This window comes from Mus musculus, chromosome 3, assembly GCF_000001635.26.
Source record: "Mus musculus strain C57BL/6J chromosome 3, GRCm38.p6 C57BL/6J".
Lineage (NCBI taxonomy): Eukaryota > Metazoa > Chordata > Mammalia > Rodentia > Muridae > Mus > Mus musculus.
This window is the reverse complement of record NC_000069.6, coordinates 121,221,929-121,243,569: the sequence shown is the minus strand read 5'-3', so window position 1 is coordinate 121,243,569 and position 21,641 is coordinate 121,221,929. Positions and strand designations below refer to the sequence as shown.

At 43.4% G+C, this 21,641-nt stretch overlaps 1 protein-coding gene across 9 annotated transcripts in view; it reads left to right on the top strand.

The window, feature by feature from the left end:
• Positions 1–21,641, top strand: part of Tlcd4 (TLC domain containing 4) — an 81,101-nt gene that overhangs the window by 39,539 nt on the left and 19,921 nt on the right. For all 9 annotated transcript variants that reach the window (XM_006502478.2, XM_011240340.1, XM_011240337.1 and 6 more), the window contains 5 exons: positions 7,806–7,900; positions 8,323–8,527; positions 12,247–12,336; positions 14,664–14,722; positions 15,166–15,260. In XM_006502478.2, coding sequence (XP_006502541.1) covers positions 8,334–8,527; positions 12,247–12,336; positions 14,664–14,722; positions 15,166–15,260 — 438 coding nt within the window. In that variant the 5' untranslated portion in view covers positions 7,806–7,900; positions 8,323–8,333. The remainder of the gene's footprint in view (positions 1–7,805; positions 7,901–8,322; positions 8,528–12,246; positions 12,337–14,663; positions 14,723–15,165; positions 15,261–21,641) is intronic.

The window sequence follows — 21,641 nt, the reverse complement described above, 5'->3', positions numbered from 1 at the left end:
AATGATGATAGGTGTTTATGGACAGAAGAATGGACACGCCTTTCTAGAGCTTATTGTTGTTTTGTTTTTTGTTTGTTTGTTTTATTTTATTTTATTTTTTTGAGACAGGGTTTCTCTGTATGTCCTGGTTGTCCTGGAACTGACTCTGTAGACAGGGCTGACTTCGAACTCACAGAGTGCTGGAGGTTGATGCATTGCCAGCATTGTCTGGATCTATTTGCTTATCCAAACAGTGGATAGAGCAAGAGAATGCAATTGTGAGAAAAGTGGAAACAAGAGATGTAGTTGTGAGAAAAGGCACCGCAGTTGTAGCGATTACACATCTCCCTGCTCTGTCAAAATACCCAGCCAAAGCAACTGCAGAGAAGAGTGTATTCTGGCCCACAGCTTGAGAGTATAATCCACCATGACCACAAAGCAGCTGGTTACACTGCACTGTAGTCAGGAAGTAGAGAAAAGGGGAAGTGTGCCCTGCAGTATAGAGAGGAGGGAGTTTGAAGCTGCAGACCAGGCAGGCAAAGATAATGTGTTAGAGATGGGCACGATTAAAGACACTGCCTATTCTGCCGCTAGACCATAGGAGAGGTACCTGGAGGGCAAGAACTCCACCCATTGAAGACTATCTTGCACAAATTCACCTTAATTAACCCTGGCTATAAGTTCCCTCAGATATGTCCTGAGATTTAGCGCCTAAGTGATTCTAGACCCCGTTGGGTTGACTATTAACCATCACAGACTTCATGAAGGGGCTGTGGGTCTGTTGGCATTTGTTTTTACTGGGGATTTGAGCTGATTTAGGGGCCAGCAAGACAGCTTGGTAGATAAAGGCACTTGCTACCAAGCCCTCAGACCTATCAGATTTCCACAGGGTGGGAGGAGAGAAACGATTTGTCTGCAAATTGTCCTCTGATCTCTACTCCTGTGCCACATGCATATGAACACACCAAATAAAATAAATTAAAATGTAATTAAAGAAAAAGAGAGAGAGAAAAGCTAAGGTGGTCCATTGAAGAGGAGCAAAATCAGTATCAGATTCCCAAGGAGGTTCAAAAGGATGGCTCCCAAGTGCTCTGGTGAAAGAGGCAGGCTTCAGATAGATGGCCAGATAAGGTCGATGATGCAAGTGTCTTCTGTGCTTGGCAGCAGGATGCTGAAGATTGTCTGGTTTTTATTTTTGTGTAGGAGGCTGGGGTTAATTGTTGTAATGGGAGTGGATGGCTGAAGGTTTGGAAATTCTGCTGTGAAACCTGAGAAGAGTAGTCAGCCAGGGCAGCGTGGTGCTGGGGCCGGGCAGGGTAGAGGGGACTACTTGGGTCTTTCTCTCATTCCACGCTCACCAATTTCAGTCTCTTCTGTTGTACGATTATGGCAATTTTAATCACTATTTGTGTTGTGATGGAACACCGTGCCCAAGGCAACTTATAGTAGAAAGAATTAATTTCAGCTTTATTGTTCCAGAGGGTCGCAGTTCATAATGGTGGGGACAATGTGACGGCATCCGGTGTGGCATCTGGAGCAGGATGCCAGAGCTCATATTCTGAACCATAGCGTGAAACAGAGAGTGAACTATACGTGCGGAAGGCCATAAACCCTCAACAGTTTTAGCATTGGCTGGTGAAAACGGGGATGAGTTAGGGGCCAGGTATGCTTGGTAGGGCCCCTCATCTCTTTCGGCTGAAGCAGCCCCAGGGCCCTGGATTTCCCTCCCTGTAGGCTGGTGGGCGATGGTGGAAGGAGAAGCTACTGATTGGGACCCTTATGCTCAGTGTTGTTCTTAGCACCCTAAGGAGCAGACTGATCTTCCCGTGAGAGCCTCGTTGGGTTTGCTGTTGGGGGAACCAAGGTTCAGTTAAGGCAAGTTAAGTAGCTGAGACTAAAGTGATACCAAATGTTCTGGGGTCACAGGCATCCGTCACCACCCCTGGTTTATATGGTGCTAGGTTAGAAACCAGGACTTCTTCGCTCATGTCAGGCGAGACCTCTAGCCTATTGAGTCCTTTTTAAGAAATCTCCTTGCAGAGTCCATCAGCTCTTCATGGTGTAATTTATTTCTAAGCCCACTGCGTTAGTTAGACAGACTTAACAGTTCTTTAATATGTGATTAATTCTGGGTAAACGGGTACTCATACTTTTGACAGAAAGGTATACTTTTCCTAGCCTGATTTTAAGTGAGTTTGAGGTTCGTTTCCTTGTGCATGATTTATTTATTATATGGTTATCTCTCACTGTTACACCGTTAGGGCACTCTCTGTGTCTGTCTGTCTCTCTGTCTCTATCTCTCTCTGTCTCAATGTGTGTGTTTCTTAAGTTTACCCTGTCAGAATTTTTTTTTTTCCTTTGTGATTTGTAGTCAAATGTATCAGCCAGGAGAGAGATCCAGTTCTTTGTATGACCCATTAACTAGCTTAGGATTCGCCAAGTTTTGCTAGCCAGTCACATTTTTTTCAGTCACAAATCCATCACGAGAAATGTTTGGAACTTTGCAGGACTCAAGTTTGCCTTTTATTTGACATCCTCCAGTCTTTTAAGAGCTGCCACTTTGTGGGGGTGACACGGGAGGGCATCAGTGATGGCTGAGCTGATGTAGGTTGGGGGATGGGAAGAGGAAAGTGAGATAGTGCTGTTCACTGGGTTGTGAAGGCTTGGCTTGGAGGAAGGGCTGCTTTAGGCTCAGCTCATCTTGGGACACAGAGCTGTGGGACCTGTGTGATCCTGTAGGGGACCATCCAGCCCTGGTGCACTGGTACACTGCGGGGATGGGGGAGCGGGGTGAGTACCAGAGCTGCACATAACCAGAGCTGTGTTAGGCGTGAGGATGCAGAGCCAGGCAGAGTCTAGTATGCAGAGAGGAGGCTCCATACAACGAGGCAGCAAACATTGCCAAGCTAAGAGTTTGCCTGGTAGCCCTCTAGGTGAAATGAGAATCGTTTCTATCAGAAGAGGGGGACAACTGGAGATTGGCTGCCCTGTGTATTGAAATAAATGTGGAAAATGGGGAAGGGAGCTTGCTAGGATGGAGAAGGAATGCTAAGCATGAGTGGGGCATTGTTCTCAGCTTCTTTCTGCCCTGTTGCTCTTAAAGACACACACACAGCCCTATCCCGGGCCCCTACACTACACATCGAGGCAGTGTTTCTTACTTGCATGTCTGAGTGATTCAAATACATTCCCCCAGAAATCCCTGTACTTACAAGGGAATAATGAGTGGGGGGAAATGAGGGTCTGGGCTGTGCTAGTGGGTGAGGAGTTGGTTCTAAACACTCTCAGGGGAACTGAGTTGTTTGAGCTTCTTCTGCCTCAAAGCATCTAGTTGGTATTTCAATAAAGTGCTAACCAGACAAACATAAGGACCTAAGTTTGATTCTCAGAACCATGTTTAAAGAAAAGAATGTCAGTTCTAGGAAGGTAAGAGTCAGGCAGATGGATGGAGGCTCACTGACTCTCTAGTGTAGCTTATTTTGAGCTAGGTCCAGACCAATGAGACATTATGTCTCAAGAAGAAAACAGAGAAGACGGCTCCTGAGGAATGACTCCGACCTCTGCACCCAAAGAGAATGTTTTCTTCCCTCATTACCCTCTGATTCAAGTCATTGGCTACCACTAGATAGCTCCTCACCAGTACGTCTGCTGGGTATTCTTTGCTAGTGAGGAAGGAACATCATGGTACACCCTGAATCCTTGCCTTCCTGCTGGCTCACAAGGTGGCTTCTCCCATTTAGCGCTCTACACACACACACACACACACACACACACACACACACACACACACACACACACACATACACACACACATACACACACACACACACACACACACACACACACACACACACACACAAAGCCTGGTATACAGCTGACAGTGACAAATGTTGGCTGTATTGACAGTTCTGAGGTGACGATGTGAACGGCTTTTTGCCATTTCCAGGACCATGCATCCAGAGATGAGAATGGGTGTCCTCCTACAGGAGAAGGGATCTCTAGTGAGGGGAAAGAGAGGGCTAAGCTCGTTTGTGACCTAAGACCATCTCTCGGGGAAAGGACAAGCAAGCAGAATTGTACTCAGCAGATAATGGAAGTTCCTCTAGTGTCTACAATTCTTGTGGATCAAGACAGCTGATTGATTGTATGGTAGACTTCATTTCTCAACAGTCTCGTACACTTTCCCCGTCTGTTTCAGCCGCTCTTTTCTAGGCCAACTCCCACTAGGCCAGCTTCCTCGCCTCCTGCCAGCTGCTGGCCACACGTAGAGGAACATGAATGAGGCTTAATGCTTCTCCACTCTCACTGTGATTTCCAGTGCTTAGTGATTGCCAAGTCCGTAAAGGCCCTCTGTCTAGGCTAATATTAGACGTCATTTTCTCTGTCCATTGTTACCCTTCCATCTTCTGATTGGCACCTGAAGTGGACGGGCATGGGCAACTGCTGCTACCAAGAGGCCTTAGCTTTCTGGAGGACATTTAAGTAATCTCCAGATGAGGTCTTTATTTGACATGACCAATTAAGCAAGCAGCTGCTTATTCAGAAGCAGATCTGAGATAGAGCAATTTAATTAGCTTCTGTCTGTTGAGCCCTTAGTAGAAGCCACAGCTCGAATATATGGTATTCTTTGTTTAGTTATAAATGGAGCCCCCTCCCTTGGCAGAGAAATCCTCTCATCATATATACCCCAAGAAAACAGACAGTAAATCTGTTGAAAGTATAAAGTATTGGGGGTTGGAGAGATGACTCAGCAGTTAAAAGCACTTACCATCCTTTCAGAGGACCTGGGTTCGAATCTAAGCACCCATGTGCTTAGATTAGACTCGCACCATCTGTAACTCTAGTTCCAGTGAATGTGATTCCCTCTTCTGGCCTCTGCCTGCACCAGCTGTGCACTGGGTTTACATACATGCATACGTGCAGGCAAAACACTAATACACATTTTTTTCCCCCCGAGACAGGGTTTCTCTGTATAGCCCTGGCTGTCCTGGAACTCACTTTGTAGATCAGGCTGGCCTTGAACTCAGAAATCTACCTGCCTCTGCCTCCCGAGTGCTGGGATTAAAGGCGTGTGCCACCACACCCGGCAAGAAATCTTTAAAAAAAAAAAATAAAATATTTGTCCACCATAACAATTCATTCATGAAAACTAGGACTCGGGGGAAGTAATATATATATTTAAAAATTTTTTTTAAAAAAATCTGTATCTATTTAATGTATGTGTGTTTGCATGATGTGTGCATGTATATGTAGGTGTGTGTATGTGTTATGTGTGTGATGTGTGTATGTGTGTCCTTGTATATGTGTTAAGACATACATGTGGAGGTTAGAGGACGATTTGCAGGAATTGATGTCCTGGATCCACCCGTGGATCCTGGGGTTGGAACTCGGGTGTCAGGTTTGGTGACAAGTGCCTTTTACTTACTGAGTCACCTTTTGGGCCCATATGATACTGTCTTTATTTTTTCTTTTCTTTTTTTTTTTTTAACTTTTTCTTCTTTTTTCTTTTTTTTAAGATTTATTTATTTATTATTATATGTAAGTACACTGTTGCTGTCTTCAGACTACTCCAGAAGAAGGAGTCAGATCTCATTAAAGATGGTTGTGAGCCACCATGTGGTTGCTGGGATTTGAACTCAGGACCTTTGGAAGAGCAGTCGGTGCTCTTAACCACTGAGCCATCTCACCAGCCCCCTTCTTTTTTCTTTTTAGACATTTTTCCCCCGTAGACCAGGCTGGCCGTGTCTGTCTGTCTGTCTGTCTGTCTGTCTGTGTGAATTCACAGCAATCGACTTGTCTCTGCCTCCCTAGTGGCACAACTGCTGGGAGTAAAAGCATGCACTACCACTCCTGGCCCCGAAATGCATTTCTTAATGGTGAATTGCTAGTGGTTTCTTTAGGGTATTAGTTAGTTAGTAATTCACAAACTTGGTAATGTGCAATAAGTTTTATGACAACTTTTAGGAAGCAGTCAAGAAATGCCTGTGTATACACTGAATTTTAACAAAAGTGCCAGCAGCCCGTGCCCAGGGCCAGTGGCGAGCATCCCAAGCCTTCAGGCAAACCATGCTCACTGTTGGGTGTAGACTCCATTCTCTCTAGCTAGTTATCTCCTGGCTTCCAGGTTTGCACTTGTTTTACCTCTAGGAAAGGTGGCACATAGTTCTGTCATAACACATTTAGTTGATGTACCAAGCCTACTTTCCTGTATTATGTGATTAATGGTAAACCTAGACTAAAAGGCCACAAATTGATTTTTTAATGTCCAGTACACACATTGAACTAAAAGAAATATAAAAAGTAAGTATGCAATAAAGTTAGTGGAGTCGTACAGAGAAAAATGGCAACATCAATAATTTTACCAAGCTTACACCAAGGGGTGGGGGCAGAGAGCCAGGAAGGGGAGGGAGGGAGACGAGAACTCACTATAGACATAGTGCTGTCTATATTCTGAAGGAACACTGTGGGAGACTGATTCAGATGATGTCCTGGTTGGCAGGGGATGAAGTGGGCTCAATGCTACCGCTTAGGCAATGACCTGTTGTTCTCTCTGGTGAGTTGGCTTCAGGAGGTGACTTCCTTTCTTCACATCGGGAGCTTGAACACGTGTGTTGATTCATTTCCCTCCCTCTCACCTGACCGGCCTCTCAGAGACGCTCGGCTGCTGGATATGAGCAAACGCTTTGGCTCTTTTTGGTCTGAACATACTTAAGATTTTTTTTTTCTTTCTCTTTTTGAGACAGGGTCTCTCTGTTGTTCTATCTTCCAGCTCACTTTGTAGACCAGGTTAGCCTCAAATCATTGATATCTGCTTCCCACCTGCTGGGATAAAAAGCATCTGCTACCATGCCTGGCCCTAAGACTTTTTTAGGAGCCAAATAAAAGTTCAGCTCAACAATATAAAAAGCATACTTTGAGTGTGTGTGTACATGTATGTGTGTACATGTATGTGTGTACATGTATGTGTGTACATGTATGTGTATACATGTATGTGGGCATTACTGCTCTTTCCATTAACTGTTCCAACGCGCCTTTGCTTTATTTTATTTTTTAAAGTAAATAATACAGTTTTAAAAATGAGATAAAAAGCTGTGGAGTGTTTTTGGTCTAAGGAAAAATATTAACATTATCACAAACTTATAGTTACAGTAATATGGCTTTTGTTTTGTAAAGATCTATTATTTATTTATTTATTTATTTACTTATTTTTGAGGCAAAGTTTCTCTGTTAGCCCTGGCTGTTCTGGAACTCGCTCTATAGACCAGACTGGCTCAAAGCCACAGATAGTTAAAGATCTATTATCTATCTATCTATCTATCTATCTATCTATCTATCTATCTATCTATCTATCTATCTCTATTTATTTATTTTTGAGGCAAAGTTTCTCTGTTAGCCCTGGCTGTTCTGGAACTCGCTCTATAGACCAGACTGGCTCAAAGCCACATATAGCCACCTGTCTCTGCCTTAAGGCATGAGCTACCACTGCCCTGCAGGTTTATTTAATAGTTAATTGTGTGTATGCGTATCATTGTGCAGACATGAGTGCAGTCCCCATAGAGGTCAGAAAAGGGTGTTGGATACCATGGGCCTGAAATGGATTCCCTTCTGACTTACAGAAGGTTGTAAGTCACTCGCTGTGGGTGCTGGGATCTAAATTCTAGTTCCCTGCAGGGTCGCAAGGTCTTTTATCTGCTGAGCTATTTTTCAGCCTGGATGGTTCCTTTTACATCACTTACTTCCTAAAGTTTAACCTTTGTATTCAGTGTTGTGTCTCACAGTACAATCAATTTTTAACTTTGTAATTTATTTTGTGTTTGTTATTGCAGGCAATGGTCTATGACTTTGGCTTAAATGATTCTTAGACATTATCCGACCAACTCTTTCAATTTATAGATGAGAAAACTGAGTCAAAGAGAAACAGGTAATTTATCTATATATAATTAAAACAATACTGTCAAATGAGTAATTGAAATTGTAGCAATTGAAATTTCCTCTTAGTGTTAAATTCCTAAGATAAGTTTGAGTCATGATGTTAAGATGGTTTTTTTTTTTTTTATGATACAGAGATGATCTGTGAGGCACTAGAGTGCCTTTTAGGAACTTAAAAAAAAAGTACATTTAAAGTATTTTTGTTTTCAGTGACAAATGTATGACGCAACCCAAGCAACTGTGAAGAAACAGGAGACTTAAAGGACTCTTGGTTTATTTTCCTTACATTAAACGTTTATTATATTCTTGTACTTTTATTAAACTTAGTGAAATAAACGTTTGCTTGTTAAAAATTTCAAAACGGCTGTAGGCTGGCTGTGTGAAGGTGACTTAGTGCGGTGCTCTCTCTCCCAGGCTGAAGGACTATGGAGGCGAGTACCAAGGCGGCCGTCGGCAGTGGGGCTATGGAGGCGAGCACCAAGGCGGTCATCTGCACTGTTTGCAGCAGCTTTGTTGTTTTCCAGATTCTTTTCCATTTTGTCAGTTACTGGTTTTCAGCAAGAGTTTCTTCAGGTTATAACAGTCTTAGCATCGACAAGAAGATTGAATGGAACTCAAGGTAAAGCCATGAAAACGTAATAAATCGACTTAAAAAATAGCCTTACGAGCTTAAAAAGAAAGTCATCATTTAGGCTCTTAAAAAAGTTCAAGGTCAAAACTTTTCTTTGATCTTAGGAATAGAAAATGAGATGTCATACAAAGGAAAGTCTTAAGGATTTTTGCATCAGAAGATGTTGGGGAGGGCCAGAGGGGCTGGCGTAGCTGCAGAGGCGACTGAGTGGTTAAGAATGGTGGCTGCTCTTTCACAAGATCTGAGTTCAGTTCCTAGTACCCACATCAGCTTACTGCCTCTGTAACTCCAGCCCCAAGGATCTGATGGCTTCCTCTGGCCTCCATGGGCACAACATGCATACACGTAAAGTAAGAACATTAGGGACTTTTAAAAATTATTATTTCCAGTTAAGTTTGGGGAAATGGAGTAGATGCTAGCTGACTGTAGGAAGTTCTGTTTTCCTCTCTGAAAACCTCACAGCAGCAGCAAACACATTTCTCTTACGTGTTGTGGGTGTGTGGCTTGCACATGTGGCTGTGCACTGTGTGCTGGGCTGGTGGAACCTGCCGAGGACCAAAGTGGGTGCTGGATCCTCTGAGACTGGAGTTCCAGATGGCCATGGGCCTCCGTGTGAATGCTGGGCATCGAACTTAGTTAGCCACTGCTCTTAACCACTGAGCTACCAATATTTCTAGCTCATACACCATTATTTTTACAAACCTTCTCTAACATTTGAAGATAGAATGGTGGGAAACACGAGTGGGAGAGAGACCCTTTTTCTGAGTGCATTGTGAGCTCCTTTTTGGTTTCCCTTTCAATGTGGTTAGAAGTTGTAAAAGCTTTAGAGTCTGGGGTAGCTCCAGCTACCTCAGATGTGGGGAGGACCCAGTGAGGTGGACGCAGAGGTGAAAATGAAATTGGAAACTGTTTTTTGTTTTTTGTTTTTGTTTTGTTTTTTTTTGTTGTTGTTTTTTCTTTTTGCTCAGACCTGTCTCTGTTCTGTGGCACAGGAAATTATAATGTGTAAAACTGAATTCTGCTTTGAAGAGGAAATCTGGTCTCCTATAAGATTCATTTAACTGTTCTAATGGGGCTTTCTTGCCTCTCTCTCTCCTGCTTCCTGCTGCAGCTCGTATACTTAGAGCATAGAGAGTACAAAGGAAAGTTGGGCTATTTCTTAAAAAGTACAAATTCATGTCTTAAAACTCAGCTTCCAGCCTTGAAACACGCTTCAAACTGCAGACAACGTTTTTTGGAAAAAAAAAAAACAAACCAAAATTCGACTTTTCCCACTTGGTGTTTCTTTTTAGCTACTATGGGATTTGCATTTTTGCTTTTCCAGTAGTGTGATTTAAAAAAAAAAATCTCCAGTGTTTATTAGCAGCAGCTTCTGTGAGTGTAGAGTCTTACATACTGCTGTTGTCATTGTTGTCCTGGGGACTGAACTCAGGTCCTCCAGGGTCAAGGTGAAGCCACCCTGGGAGGGGGCTGAAAAGGAAACTTTTTTTAACATATGGTTACTACCCACTAGTCGGGGCTTTAACATATGGTTACTACCCACTCGTCGGGCTTTAGGAGAGGCCATGGTCCCCTCGCTCATAGAAGAGCATTTTGGATAACTGTAGGAAGCCCTCTGTGTGGTGATTTAGCTGAAGTGTTTGAATGCCAGGTGATGGTGCCGCACACTTTTAATTCCAACACTTGGGAGGCAGAGGCAGGCAGATCTGTGTCAGTTCCAGGCCAGCCTGGTCTACTGTTCCAGAGCATTCAGGCCTACACAGAGACATCCTATTTCAAGACAGAAATAAATAAATAGATGCAGTGTTTGACTTCATGTCAAGGAATTTACATTTCTTTCTGCCCCGCTGTTCTCTAAGTGTGCTTGCTTGATTTGAAAACATTAGGCTTGAAAACCAGATCAGTTGGATTAATTACACTTCCAAATGCTGCCCTGATTTACAACGGGTCCTTTGTCACTAGCCAAACTCGAGATTCTCTTTGTGGATTTAAAATACAGTCAGGGATAAGGTGGTTTATCTACTTAAGAGACCTAGCTGATCAAGTAGACTCATTGGGTTCAAGGTCCAATGAGTGTTTCTAACATAAAATGTAATATTGGTTGATGGAGTTCCTTTGCTGTAAGAAACTTGGGGGTCATATCATAGACATGTATCTCACATCAATAGTTTCTAGTTTATCCCTGCATCCTTCATTTTAATGAAAAGTGGCTTCATTACTTGTAAATTTTAAATAAAGATGTGAAAACTTTGAAGCTGGCTTAAAAAAACAGCCTCATTGTGAATGATTGCCAGGTGTCTCAGAGGGTCAGGTTGCAGGCCTAGGTCATGGACTAGATAGGCTCAAAGATTGGATTTTCATCCAAAGCTAATTTTTCTGCTGTAAAAGAAAAGAACCTGGCTCTTGTGATCTGTTTCTCTTCAATATCTCCTAAAAAGAGTTTCTGGGGGTGTAGCTCTGTTTGTATATAGCTTGGGGTGTTTCTCTAGTATGCATAAAGCCCTGGGTTGTGTCTGTAGCACCCCATAAAACCAGGCCTGGTGGCTCGTCTGCAGTTCAAACACTGAGAGGTGAAACACAGGTCTCAGAGGGGCACGTGGGGGTTCCTAGTGCCATATACCTGTACTCCAGATTCTTAAGCAGATTGCTTGAACCTCACAAGTTCAAGCCCAGCTTGAGGAATATAGCAATACCCTATCTCAAACAAACAAACCAAAACAACAACAACAACAACAACAACAACAAAAAACCCCCAAGCCCCACAACAACACTAGACAACTAAGTAAAAACTGCAGATTCGTGGCTCTCAACTTTTCTATTTGGAAGTGTTTTCCTAATAGTGGTGAAGGGGTCCCATGAGCATGTATCTGCTTTTGCTCCTCAAAGATGCACCACAAGTGTGCTGATGCGTGTGACTCCACACTGATAACTGAATCTCTTAGACAACGCATCTTCAAGTCACGACCCATTCTGACTGCTTTGGGAATACAGAGATGGGCCAGAAGTGTAGCTCAGTTGTAGAGCACTTGTATGGCATAAGTGGGCCCCAGGTTCCCTCACTAGCAGTGAGGGGCATAAGAAGGAACCATTTAAAGAGCGTAGATATGGAAGTCATTCCTGCCGAGAGCAAGAACCTGCTGATAGAACTTGAAGGGTGCAGGGTTGTGGCCTTACCAACTGTGTTAGAGAAATTATTCTCCCAGGATTATAGAGATTGTTCATATGAAAGGAAGGCTGTGGCCCTATGGTTTCTAAATAACTTTATTACCATCGTCACTGTCATTATCATTATTACTTGATTTCTTGAGACAACATCTCATCAATATCTCTGGCTGGTGTAGAACTTGCTGTGGAGACCAGACTGGTCTTAACTCCAGAGATCCATCTGCCTCTGCTTTCCGATGGCTGGGATTAAAGGCGTGCAGCACCACCCTGGCCCCTGATTTGATTATTTTTGGTTGCTGGGGACTGAACCTAGAGCCTCCTGCATGCAAGGTAGGTGCTCTGTGCCAAGCCATGCCTCTGGCCCCTCTAAATGACAGTGTTAGTCACTCCCAGATGTGCAGTACTCTTGCATTTCATTCTGTCCTGTTTAACGTTCAGTGCTTCGAGGTGTGAATCTTTCAGGATGGAGAATTCTGTAGAGGAATAAGTTGTTCATTATAAGGACTTTGAGATCTTTGTGTGTGTGCCTCGTCTCGTTTCAGGGTAGTATCCACGTGCCACTCTTTGTTAGTTGGGATTTTTGGCTTATACCTCTTCTTCTTCGATGAGGCCACTATAACTGATCCGCTCTGGTAAGCTGTTTCCTCTCCAGCTACTTAATTTGATGCATGCATTGCTATTCATTATTAATAAAAGCCTCATTTACATTTGTTTAAAACAGAAAGCATATTGATTATCTCTGATGTATGTCTTATTAAAGTGCTTATATTCAGTTGTACTTCAGCCAATTACATTAAAAGGATTTTAGATTTGAGCACAAATGTTGAGGGCCAGTTTGCTTTTGTACTGCAACTGCCAGCTCAGACAAGGAGAATGTGATTAGTTGAGCAAAACCACGTTATTACAAACAGTTGTGAGCAAAACAGTGTCCTCATTGAGCTAGGACAGTCAGCTGGAGTAATCACTGCTTAAGACTTGTCTTCAGAGTTGTGTGGGACCCATTGTTTGCCATCAGAGAACTGAAATGGGACTTACAGATGCTAAAGGAATTAAATCCAACACTTGTAAATATTTGATGATTTAGTATATGCAATAGCCTAAGGTAGCCGTAAAGATGCTGTAAAGATGCTGTAAACATTGAATGCAGTTATGGTTGCAGAAAGTGTGCAAACTGATGGAGTTACTCAGGAAGGCTTAGGTCACCTTACTGTGGGGAGTTGGTAGGTAGCGAGTACAGATGTGAAGTGGCTCTTTGCCCTGTGGGATATGAGACAGTTTAACCAGGTGATTTGACCAACACTATCTGACTACAGGGATACCGTCCCTTCCATAAGTGTGAAACTGGCCCTCCAGGATTTACTGGCTGATACATTTTCATTTTTATTAGGAAGATTTTTTTTCAAAGTGACTCAGTTTTAGCCTATTCATACCTTGACCAGAGTTTGTATTCTCAATCTAAACAAATCATGTCTTTAATTCCACCACAGTTATTTTCTTAACATGATTGCAAACAGAATCAGTCCTCTGAGAAGTAATATATGTATATGTGTGTATATATATGTATATATACACACACATTTATACACACACACACACACACATACATACATATATATATGGAAGATGTCACTCCTTGGTTGAGTTTTGCCTTTGTAACTTTTGCATTTTCTCTATTACCAGTTCCATCTTGTGTTAATTTCAAAGTAATGCAAGTTACAAACTACACAAAGGATGGAGAAAGGCAGATGCATCCCATCCTAGGCTAGTGAGCTGCTCAGCTGGTTCCATCCTGCCTAGGCCTGGACACCGAGTTTAACCCCTGGGACCCATAAAAGTGGAATGAAAGATCAGAGACCCGAGAAAGTTGTCTTCTGACCTCTACACACACACCCAGTAGCATGTGTGTGCCTACACTCAAACACATCATATACACATATGTGCAACATACATACACTAATAATAATAAACAATGAAACTGAAAAATTTACAAGAAATACATTGTATTGATATGGATTTGTGACTCTGGTCACAACACCAAGGTCAGATTGTCCTGCTCTGACTGTATTCTCGGGTACTAGGTAAATCCCTCTAACCCTCAGTAGAAGAATATTGATAGGACAATATCGCCTCAAAATCAGAGGGAGGAGAGATGATTTCTTCCTTTAACTGAGTCCCCAAGTAAGGCATTTCAGTCCTCATGTGAAGAACTCACATGAAAACACAAGTCTTTTTGTAAAATTACATTTTTGTACATTTTAAAATTATATATGTATATGTGCATAAAAATTTGTGTGTGTGTGTGTGTGCGTGTGCAGTCAGAAGTATTATCTTAGCCAGCACTATGCTCAGATAGGTCTAGAACAGAGTCCAGAATCGCTAGTGACCCACTCCCCACATAGGCCAGTGGGCCCTTAGGCATCCTCCAAGAGCATTGAAACTGGTAGATACTGCTTCCTCATTTAAAACAGAAACAAACCCTGTGTTAGCACCCATGGATTTGGACGCTTCTGGGAATAGATATAAGCACTCCAGAAAAACATGGGCTGCTCTTGGTTATCCTTAGGCAGTCTGTTTTTGACTCTGCAAACCCCAGTATGAGTTGGTGTTGGATGGTTTCTTAGAAGAGTTCAGCCTAGTTTAAATGCCAAGAGTCAACGGATTAGTCCTTAGGAAGATCCTGGAGGCTGCCTTGGACTTAGAGTAAACTTCACTCGATGAATGGGCAACAGGTCTGATCAAAACAAGTCGTCCTGTGTCCGGTGCGCTGGTGCATCCTGTGGTCCTAGCAGGGGGGAGTGAAAGCCAGGCACAGGAATTCAAGTTCAAGGTGGCCCTAGCAAGTTTGAGGCCAGCCTGGACCACATGAAGCCTTGCCTCAATAAGCCAGAGGAAAGAAAACCATCCATATGTTTAGGAGGATAACGTGGTGTTGTTTTTGTTTTGTTTTAAATATGTATAGGGGTGATCCAACGTATGTGAACATAAATATTGCAACTGCTTCAGGCTACCTCATTTCTGGTATGTGGTAACGTTGTTCATTGCTTATTACTTTGTAAACTACCCATGGAACGATGCAAAGAATATATTATGTTTTTGGCTTATTTGAAAAATAACTTAAAGGGTCTGTACAAGGAAAATAAAACAGCCGATGATGGCAAAGCTTGGAACTTACTTTTGGGCTTTCTAGGTCTTAAGAAAGGACATATTTGCAGACTGAGACCTCAAACAACTGAGGCCTAACCCACCCCCCAAAAGAGAGAGAGAGAGAGAGAGCAAAACAATGGTACAGAACAATTGTCTTTTCTAAAGATCCTATTAGTGTAATTACTATAAAGCTAATGGTGGGTAAGCCTGTGCTCTCTCTGTCAGGCAGCCAGGAGTTAACAGACAGCAAGGTAAATACACTTGGGAGACCAAGCAGCTTTTTCTGCAATGTGACACCTCACTTTTCTTTCTTGCAGATTTATTGATTATACTTTTTAATTGGAAAGTGATCGGCGACAAATTTTTTATAATTCACCATTGCGCAGGACTAACTGCATACTACTTTGTATTGGTGAGTACCAGCACTCACAGTAGCACTCACACCAGCACTCACACCAGCACTCACGGTAGCCTACCCAGCAGACACTGCCGAGACACGTGAGGCTGAACGTAGATCTAAGCCTATACGGCTTGTTTGTTGTTTGTTTGTTTGTTTGTTTGTTTGTTTTGAGACAGGTTCTTTCTGGGTAGCCCTGGCTGTCCTGGAACTCATTATATAGACCTATTCGACCTCACACTCAGACATCCACTTGCCTCTGCCTCCTGCGTGCAGGGTCTGACACCTAGCATTCTGTAAGCTTTAATGCACAGTGGCCACGTTCAAATGCACGCAGGGATCACTCTTAAGTTAACTTACAATAATCAAAACAATAAATTCACATATGTTTTTCTACTAGTACCTATCCTAATTTGCTTAGTTTGGTTTTGGTCTTTTTGAGACGGGAATCTCACATAGCATTGGCTAGCTGAGGCAATCTTGAGCTAACCACTCCCCACCCCTTTTCCTCCTTGTACCAATCGCACCAAGCATGTATTAAAAGGAATGGCAGCCTATTACATTACAGTCTTGCTAAGCTGATTCTTAGGGCCATGTGCATTTCCTCCAGTGCTTTTGGCCTCTGACCTTTGTCTTCTAAGTAATAGCAATGATAATTCACAGCAGACAGCAATGAGGCTGAAGTTATAATTATGGTAAATTTTGGAGAATTTTGTATGTGAGTGTACTGTATTGACATCATTTCCTCCCTCCTCCCCCACTCCCAGCCAAATCCTCCCATCCCCCCTCAACTCTTGACGTCGCTGCCATCGCCTCTCAGGGGAAGACATGACAGGCATGTGCCACCACTCCTCACTCAGCGTGTCTATGTATTCATAAACCAAGCCAGGCAAATGACACTAATTACTTGTTTCCACTTAAAACAACCTTAGGACCTTGCAGATGTGAGCACTTGTCTTTCTGGATACAGTTGCCTTGGATGGGGATCGATTTCTGTGCGCTTGGTCCCTTACGTGGGTCTGGAAGCTTAGATGTTATAAACTGCTGTTCTGTTTTAGCTTCTGGAACCACAAGCTTGGTAAATGGCTGGTTGTGCATAGATTGACAAGTTGAATGCTTAATTATATGAGACGAATACTAGTTTCCCTTTGGACGCCTGTTTTTAAAAAAATCAAACGCATGCTGTTTTAAAGGAGAAATTAATGGTTGTCTTATTTAGCGAGTAAGACCCATTGCTGTCCTGTTGCTTTAATACCTTCCTCTGTTACGACGTAATAAAGTCATCTAAAGTCAGTCAGTTCTGTTCATAGCAAAGCAAAGTCCTAGACCAGGCTGGTCTTGAACTCAGAGAGATCTGGCTGCCTCTGCCTCTCAAGGGCTGGGGTTGAATAATTGGCGACCTAAGTTTTAGGGCAGAAATCTCAGCTCCCATGGCCCCATCAGGCATTTAGTGACACCAGTGAAAGCCGAAAAGCAGAGAGAGGAGATTCTGTCAATCTGGAGAGGATTGGATGCCCGAGTTCATCTTCAGACTACTGGCCTGAGCTTCAGTGTTAGATAGAGGAAGACTTGGCCCAGGACGGTAGGGGTGCATAGGCGGTCCTGGTCAAGGTGCGGTCCTTCAGATCACTGTCCCAGGTCTGGGCCTTCCAGCTGGGCCAATGAGCGGTTATCCCTGCCATGGCTGAGAGGTCCTGGTTCCTCCAAGATGATTTCCTCGCTCAGGGTGGCCTTACCATTGTCATTGTAGCTGCCCTCAGTGTGTGCGGTGCTCTGTCTTATTTCAGTCCCCTCAGGTCCTGTTGTTACTGAAATGTAGGGTGACTTTAAGTTTAGGACAATGGCACAGACCTATCTTTGAGAGCCTGGTGCTTTGTGAGATGCCCAAGGAGACCAATGAAAACTGAAGGTGGGGGTTCCAGGCCTACGCTGTGCTTTTAGTTATTCTGTGGGGCCAAGGGAAGTCAGTGCATTTTATCAAGAGCAGCTTCTAAGTGTCTGCTGTGAATAATGTTATTCTTCATTGAATAACAAAAGGGTCCCCCCTCCCATGGTGTAGTGAACTCAACAACTCATTTTGTTACTCTAAGAAGGCTAACAGAGTAATAGTTCTTTTTTTCTGAAGTAAAATGTTATAAAATTCTTACTATTTATCATTGTTTAGAAGCACTTGACTTCATGTCTGCAGCTGTTTAAAGATCTTTCTCTTAAATGATCTTATTATTGGAATTAAATAAAAAAGTATGAGTAGAAGCAAGTTTTTTTTCCAGGTTTTTAAATACTGACTCTAGTGAAGAAATAGTTTGAATAGCAGGACGTGGATTTAAGATATTACTGGTTATGTTTATGATCTTTACACACACACATGTGTGCATAGATATGTATGCATATGAGCGTGTTACTTGTGCGTGTGCATATGTGTCCCTTGCATACGTGGTGCTTGGAGCAAGTCAGAAGAAGGTGTGCCCTGGCACAGAAGTCACATACAGTTGTGAGCTACCATGTGGTTGCTGGAAATTGAACCCAGGTCCTCTGCAAGAGCAGCAAGTGTTCTTAACCATTGAGCCATCTCTCCAGCCCCATATACCTAGCCTTTGCAGTGCCTTTGTATGTGTGTCTGAGCATGCTGCGTGTTTGTGTGTATACATGTGTGTATGTGTGTTCATGCCTGTGGAGGCCAAAGGTGCTAGTTAGGCGCCATTGGGCCTGGTTTTTACATGTATGGTTGCTAGCTATTGAATTTAGCTCCTCCTGCTTGTGATGGAAACATTTTACTGACTGAGTTTTCTCCCTAGCCTTGGGCTATATTGTGTTTTGAGTACTCTTTTTGTACTCCCTACTGCATTTATTACATTATTTTTTTTTCCTACCGGAGTAGTTTAAATCTTGGGAACTCAGCTTCCTTTGTGCAGAGAGGTGAGCATGCTATAGCTTTTCAAAGTGCCCTTCAGCTTTCACTCCTGAGAACAGACGCTGGTCAGCGAGGGAGGGTGACACTGTCTCTTACTGTGGGGGCACTCGTTGATTTATGCTTTAATTCATTACAAATACTTATTTATTTTATGTGTGGGGTGCTTTATATGCCATGTAAGTCTATGTACCATGTGTGTGCTTGGTGATCTTGGAGGCCAGAAGAGAGCTCTAGGTCCCCCAGACAGATGGTTGTGATCTACCACGTGGGTGCTGGGAATTGAACCTGGGTCATCTGGAAGAGCAGCAGTGCTCTTAAGCTTTGAGCCATCTCTCCAACCCCTTAATACTTTTTTCAAAGGACATTCCCCCATACTGTGGCTTCTCGTGCTGACTTCTTTTTTTCTTTCTTTTTCCTTTCCTTTTCTTTTTTCTTTCTTTTCTTTTTGACTCATTGCGGTTAGTTTTCTTTTTACTTAGGGATGCACTGCCGGACTCAAGCCACGCCTCACCTGTGTATAATTAGTTACATGAAGGTCATCGTGGGTACACTATTCTCAGCTCTGCATCGCTGCAGCATCCTAGCATCTATTTATTACACTGATCTGCTGCAGTTTAGGAAGAAACTTTGGTTTCGAATGGGTCTTCATTAATTCATTTAAAAGTATTGATTGGAATGTGGTGTTTTACGGGTCAGAAGTTCTATGTGGCTTCCTTTGTTTAACAATTCACCCCAGTTTCTGCTTTTTAAAAATACTTTAAGGCAATTGTGTATGAAAGTCCTATTGAAAGTGAAAGACTTTGTTGTGTCACATGCACTGACCTGGTACTTGATAGACTGTAAGGATTAGGAAGGTACTGTCATTTTGTTTAGCCTTGGCAAAAATATCCAGGGGCTGGGAGCTCTTGTCCAGTAAGCAGCGGCACCTGAGCGTGGACCACGGCCTCTGTAAATAACATGGACTCGGTAGCTTATCCTTGTTATTCCTGCCCTTGGGAAGGGAGCCGGGTACATACTCTAGCCAGCTAGTTAGCTGAATAGGGAAGTTCCAGACCAACAAAAGACATAAGAGGGACTGTGACTGAAGAAGGCCTCCAAGACTGACTTCTAACATGTGTGGACACAGACACCTGTACACACACATGCATGTGCATGCAAACATAAATGCATCATAAATTTTATCTACAAAGCGATGCTATATAGATGCCACTTAGTCTTAGTCTATGGTTATTGACTAGGTTTTGCTAGGAAGCAAAATCCTTAGCTTAAAAACATTTGTTTTTGGAGTTTCACTGTGTAACCTTGACTCTCCTGGAATGCGCTATGTTGACCAGGCTGGCCTTGAACTCTCAGAGAGCCACTTGCCTCTACCTCTCAAGTGCTGGGATTAAAGGCCACGTGCCATCATGCCCAGCTAAAAAGATTTTAATAGTGTATTTAACTGTATTCCATGCATACAAATACTCTATTCACCCATTTCCCCATTAGAATAGCCTGGAGAACAAGTTTAGGAACTGAGTAGGTGACTCAGTGGTCAAAGAACTTCTCTGTGACCCCGAGGACTGAGCTTGGATCCCCAGAACCAACAGAAGTGTCTGGGGTATGCAACAGCCCCCCATTAACTCCAACCTTAGAAGGATGACACAGCGTCCCCAGGGAAAGACTAAGTGTACATCACCAACTCTTGGGTCCTATTGAAAGACCGCATCACAGTTACTAAGGCAAAGGGAGAGCAATGGAGGGTGACTCTTCATGTCAATTTTGGGCCCCCACATGCACAATCAGTGGGTGTCTGCAAACACGAGTTCTCACACAAACACTACATACACACGTGAAAATGGTAAGATTTTAGGTAACGACCATAATAGCCGTGTCCACCTTTCTAAATTGTAGGAATTTGTTTCAGCTTTTGCTGTTTGGCATTGGATGTTTGATGTGAGCATTCTCATAAGCTGTAGGCATAGCTGAGTTTCTATTTGGCTTGGGATTTGGACTTGAGCTGCTAAGAAAAGCAGAAAGTAAGCAAAGGACAAGAAGGCAGGACCTTTGTCTGCCATTTCTCAGTTCTCTGGTAACAGAGATTTGTATATTGGAAATAATTTTAGCTAAGTTGCCTTCTTTTTAGCTTTAGCTTGCTGGGGTTCTAAATCCCATTTTTCTTTCAATATGGACATAAATAAGGAAAGAAAACAGCTGATGGGTTGTTCTGTCACACTGTCACATACCAGTTCAGATGGGAAAGAGAGGAGATAAAGGGCAGCTTCCTCTGTATGTGGAATGTCAAGTGTTGGGGGTTGAACCTGTGTAGCTCTTACTGTCACAGAGTCCATTGTCCCTTCTTTTTTTTTTTTTTTTTTTTTTTTTTTTTTTTTTTTTTTTCAAAACAGGGTTTCTCTGTATAGCCCTGGCTGTCCTGGAACTCACTCTGTAAACCAGGCTGGCCTCAAACTCAAAAATCCACCTGCCTCTGCCTCCCACTGTCCCTTTTGTTACAACTTGGAGCTCAGGGTTTCAAAACCCACCTCTTAACATTTTAGCTTTGCATTGCTCCTCACCACCTGGAAATAGTAACTCAGTGGCTGTGTGGAGCTCTCTAGCAGCTCCTGCGTGCAAGGTCTCCCCTCCATTCACCCTCTCCATTGTCCCTCACCTTCTCAGCACTGTGGATAGCTCTTGACAGCCTCACACCTTCAGTCTTTGCCTGCCTCTTTCCCTCACCTCCCCCTCCACTCCCCTCCCCTCTCCTCTTCCCCCCCTCCCCTCCCCTCCCCTCCCCTCCCCTCCCCTCCCCTCCCCTCCCCTCCCCTCCCCTCTTCTCTCCTCTCAACTGACTATCTGTTCTGGAACTCATTTTGTAGATCTTAAACTCAGATAGATCTGCCTCAAGCCACTCTTAAACTTTTCTGTCCTATAGAAGCTGCTGGGTGTGCCTGGGGCTGTCACCTTGGTAGCCACCCATTGTTCATGCAACCAGCGTAGTCCACCCTCCCTGCACTTCAGGTGGACAATTATGTTGGACCATGCCAGTGCTCTGCTTCACGGAGACTATGTACAGGGGAAAAACAGGACTGCCGACTGTGGATGAAGCAAATGCAGCTTAAACCTCCAGGAATAGATAGATGCACGCTAGGGCCATGGGTGTAGGAGGTACCTCCCTTCCAGGTTGACATCCGATCCAGAAAGACCAGCATATCTGCAGTTAAGGCTATCTGAAGTGCTGCAGGCAGGCTCATTTACGAATCATCTGAAGCTGACTTTGTGGTGGCAGGGCAGTGTGGGTGGTTCCCTAACTCCAGCTTCTTCTAGTCTGGAGCCTCATGAATGTGTTGGTGACTGGATGAGAGTTTACCGCATCCCTAAGGGCTGTTAAACTATTGGTTGTCAGGATAACGATTCTGGGAACCACTGGAGAAGTGGTTTCTTGGTTGACAAGGTCCCATTGCTCCCTTTGAAATGGTGGATGGAAGTTTTCCTTGTCACCTTCC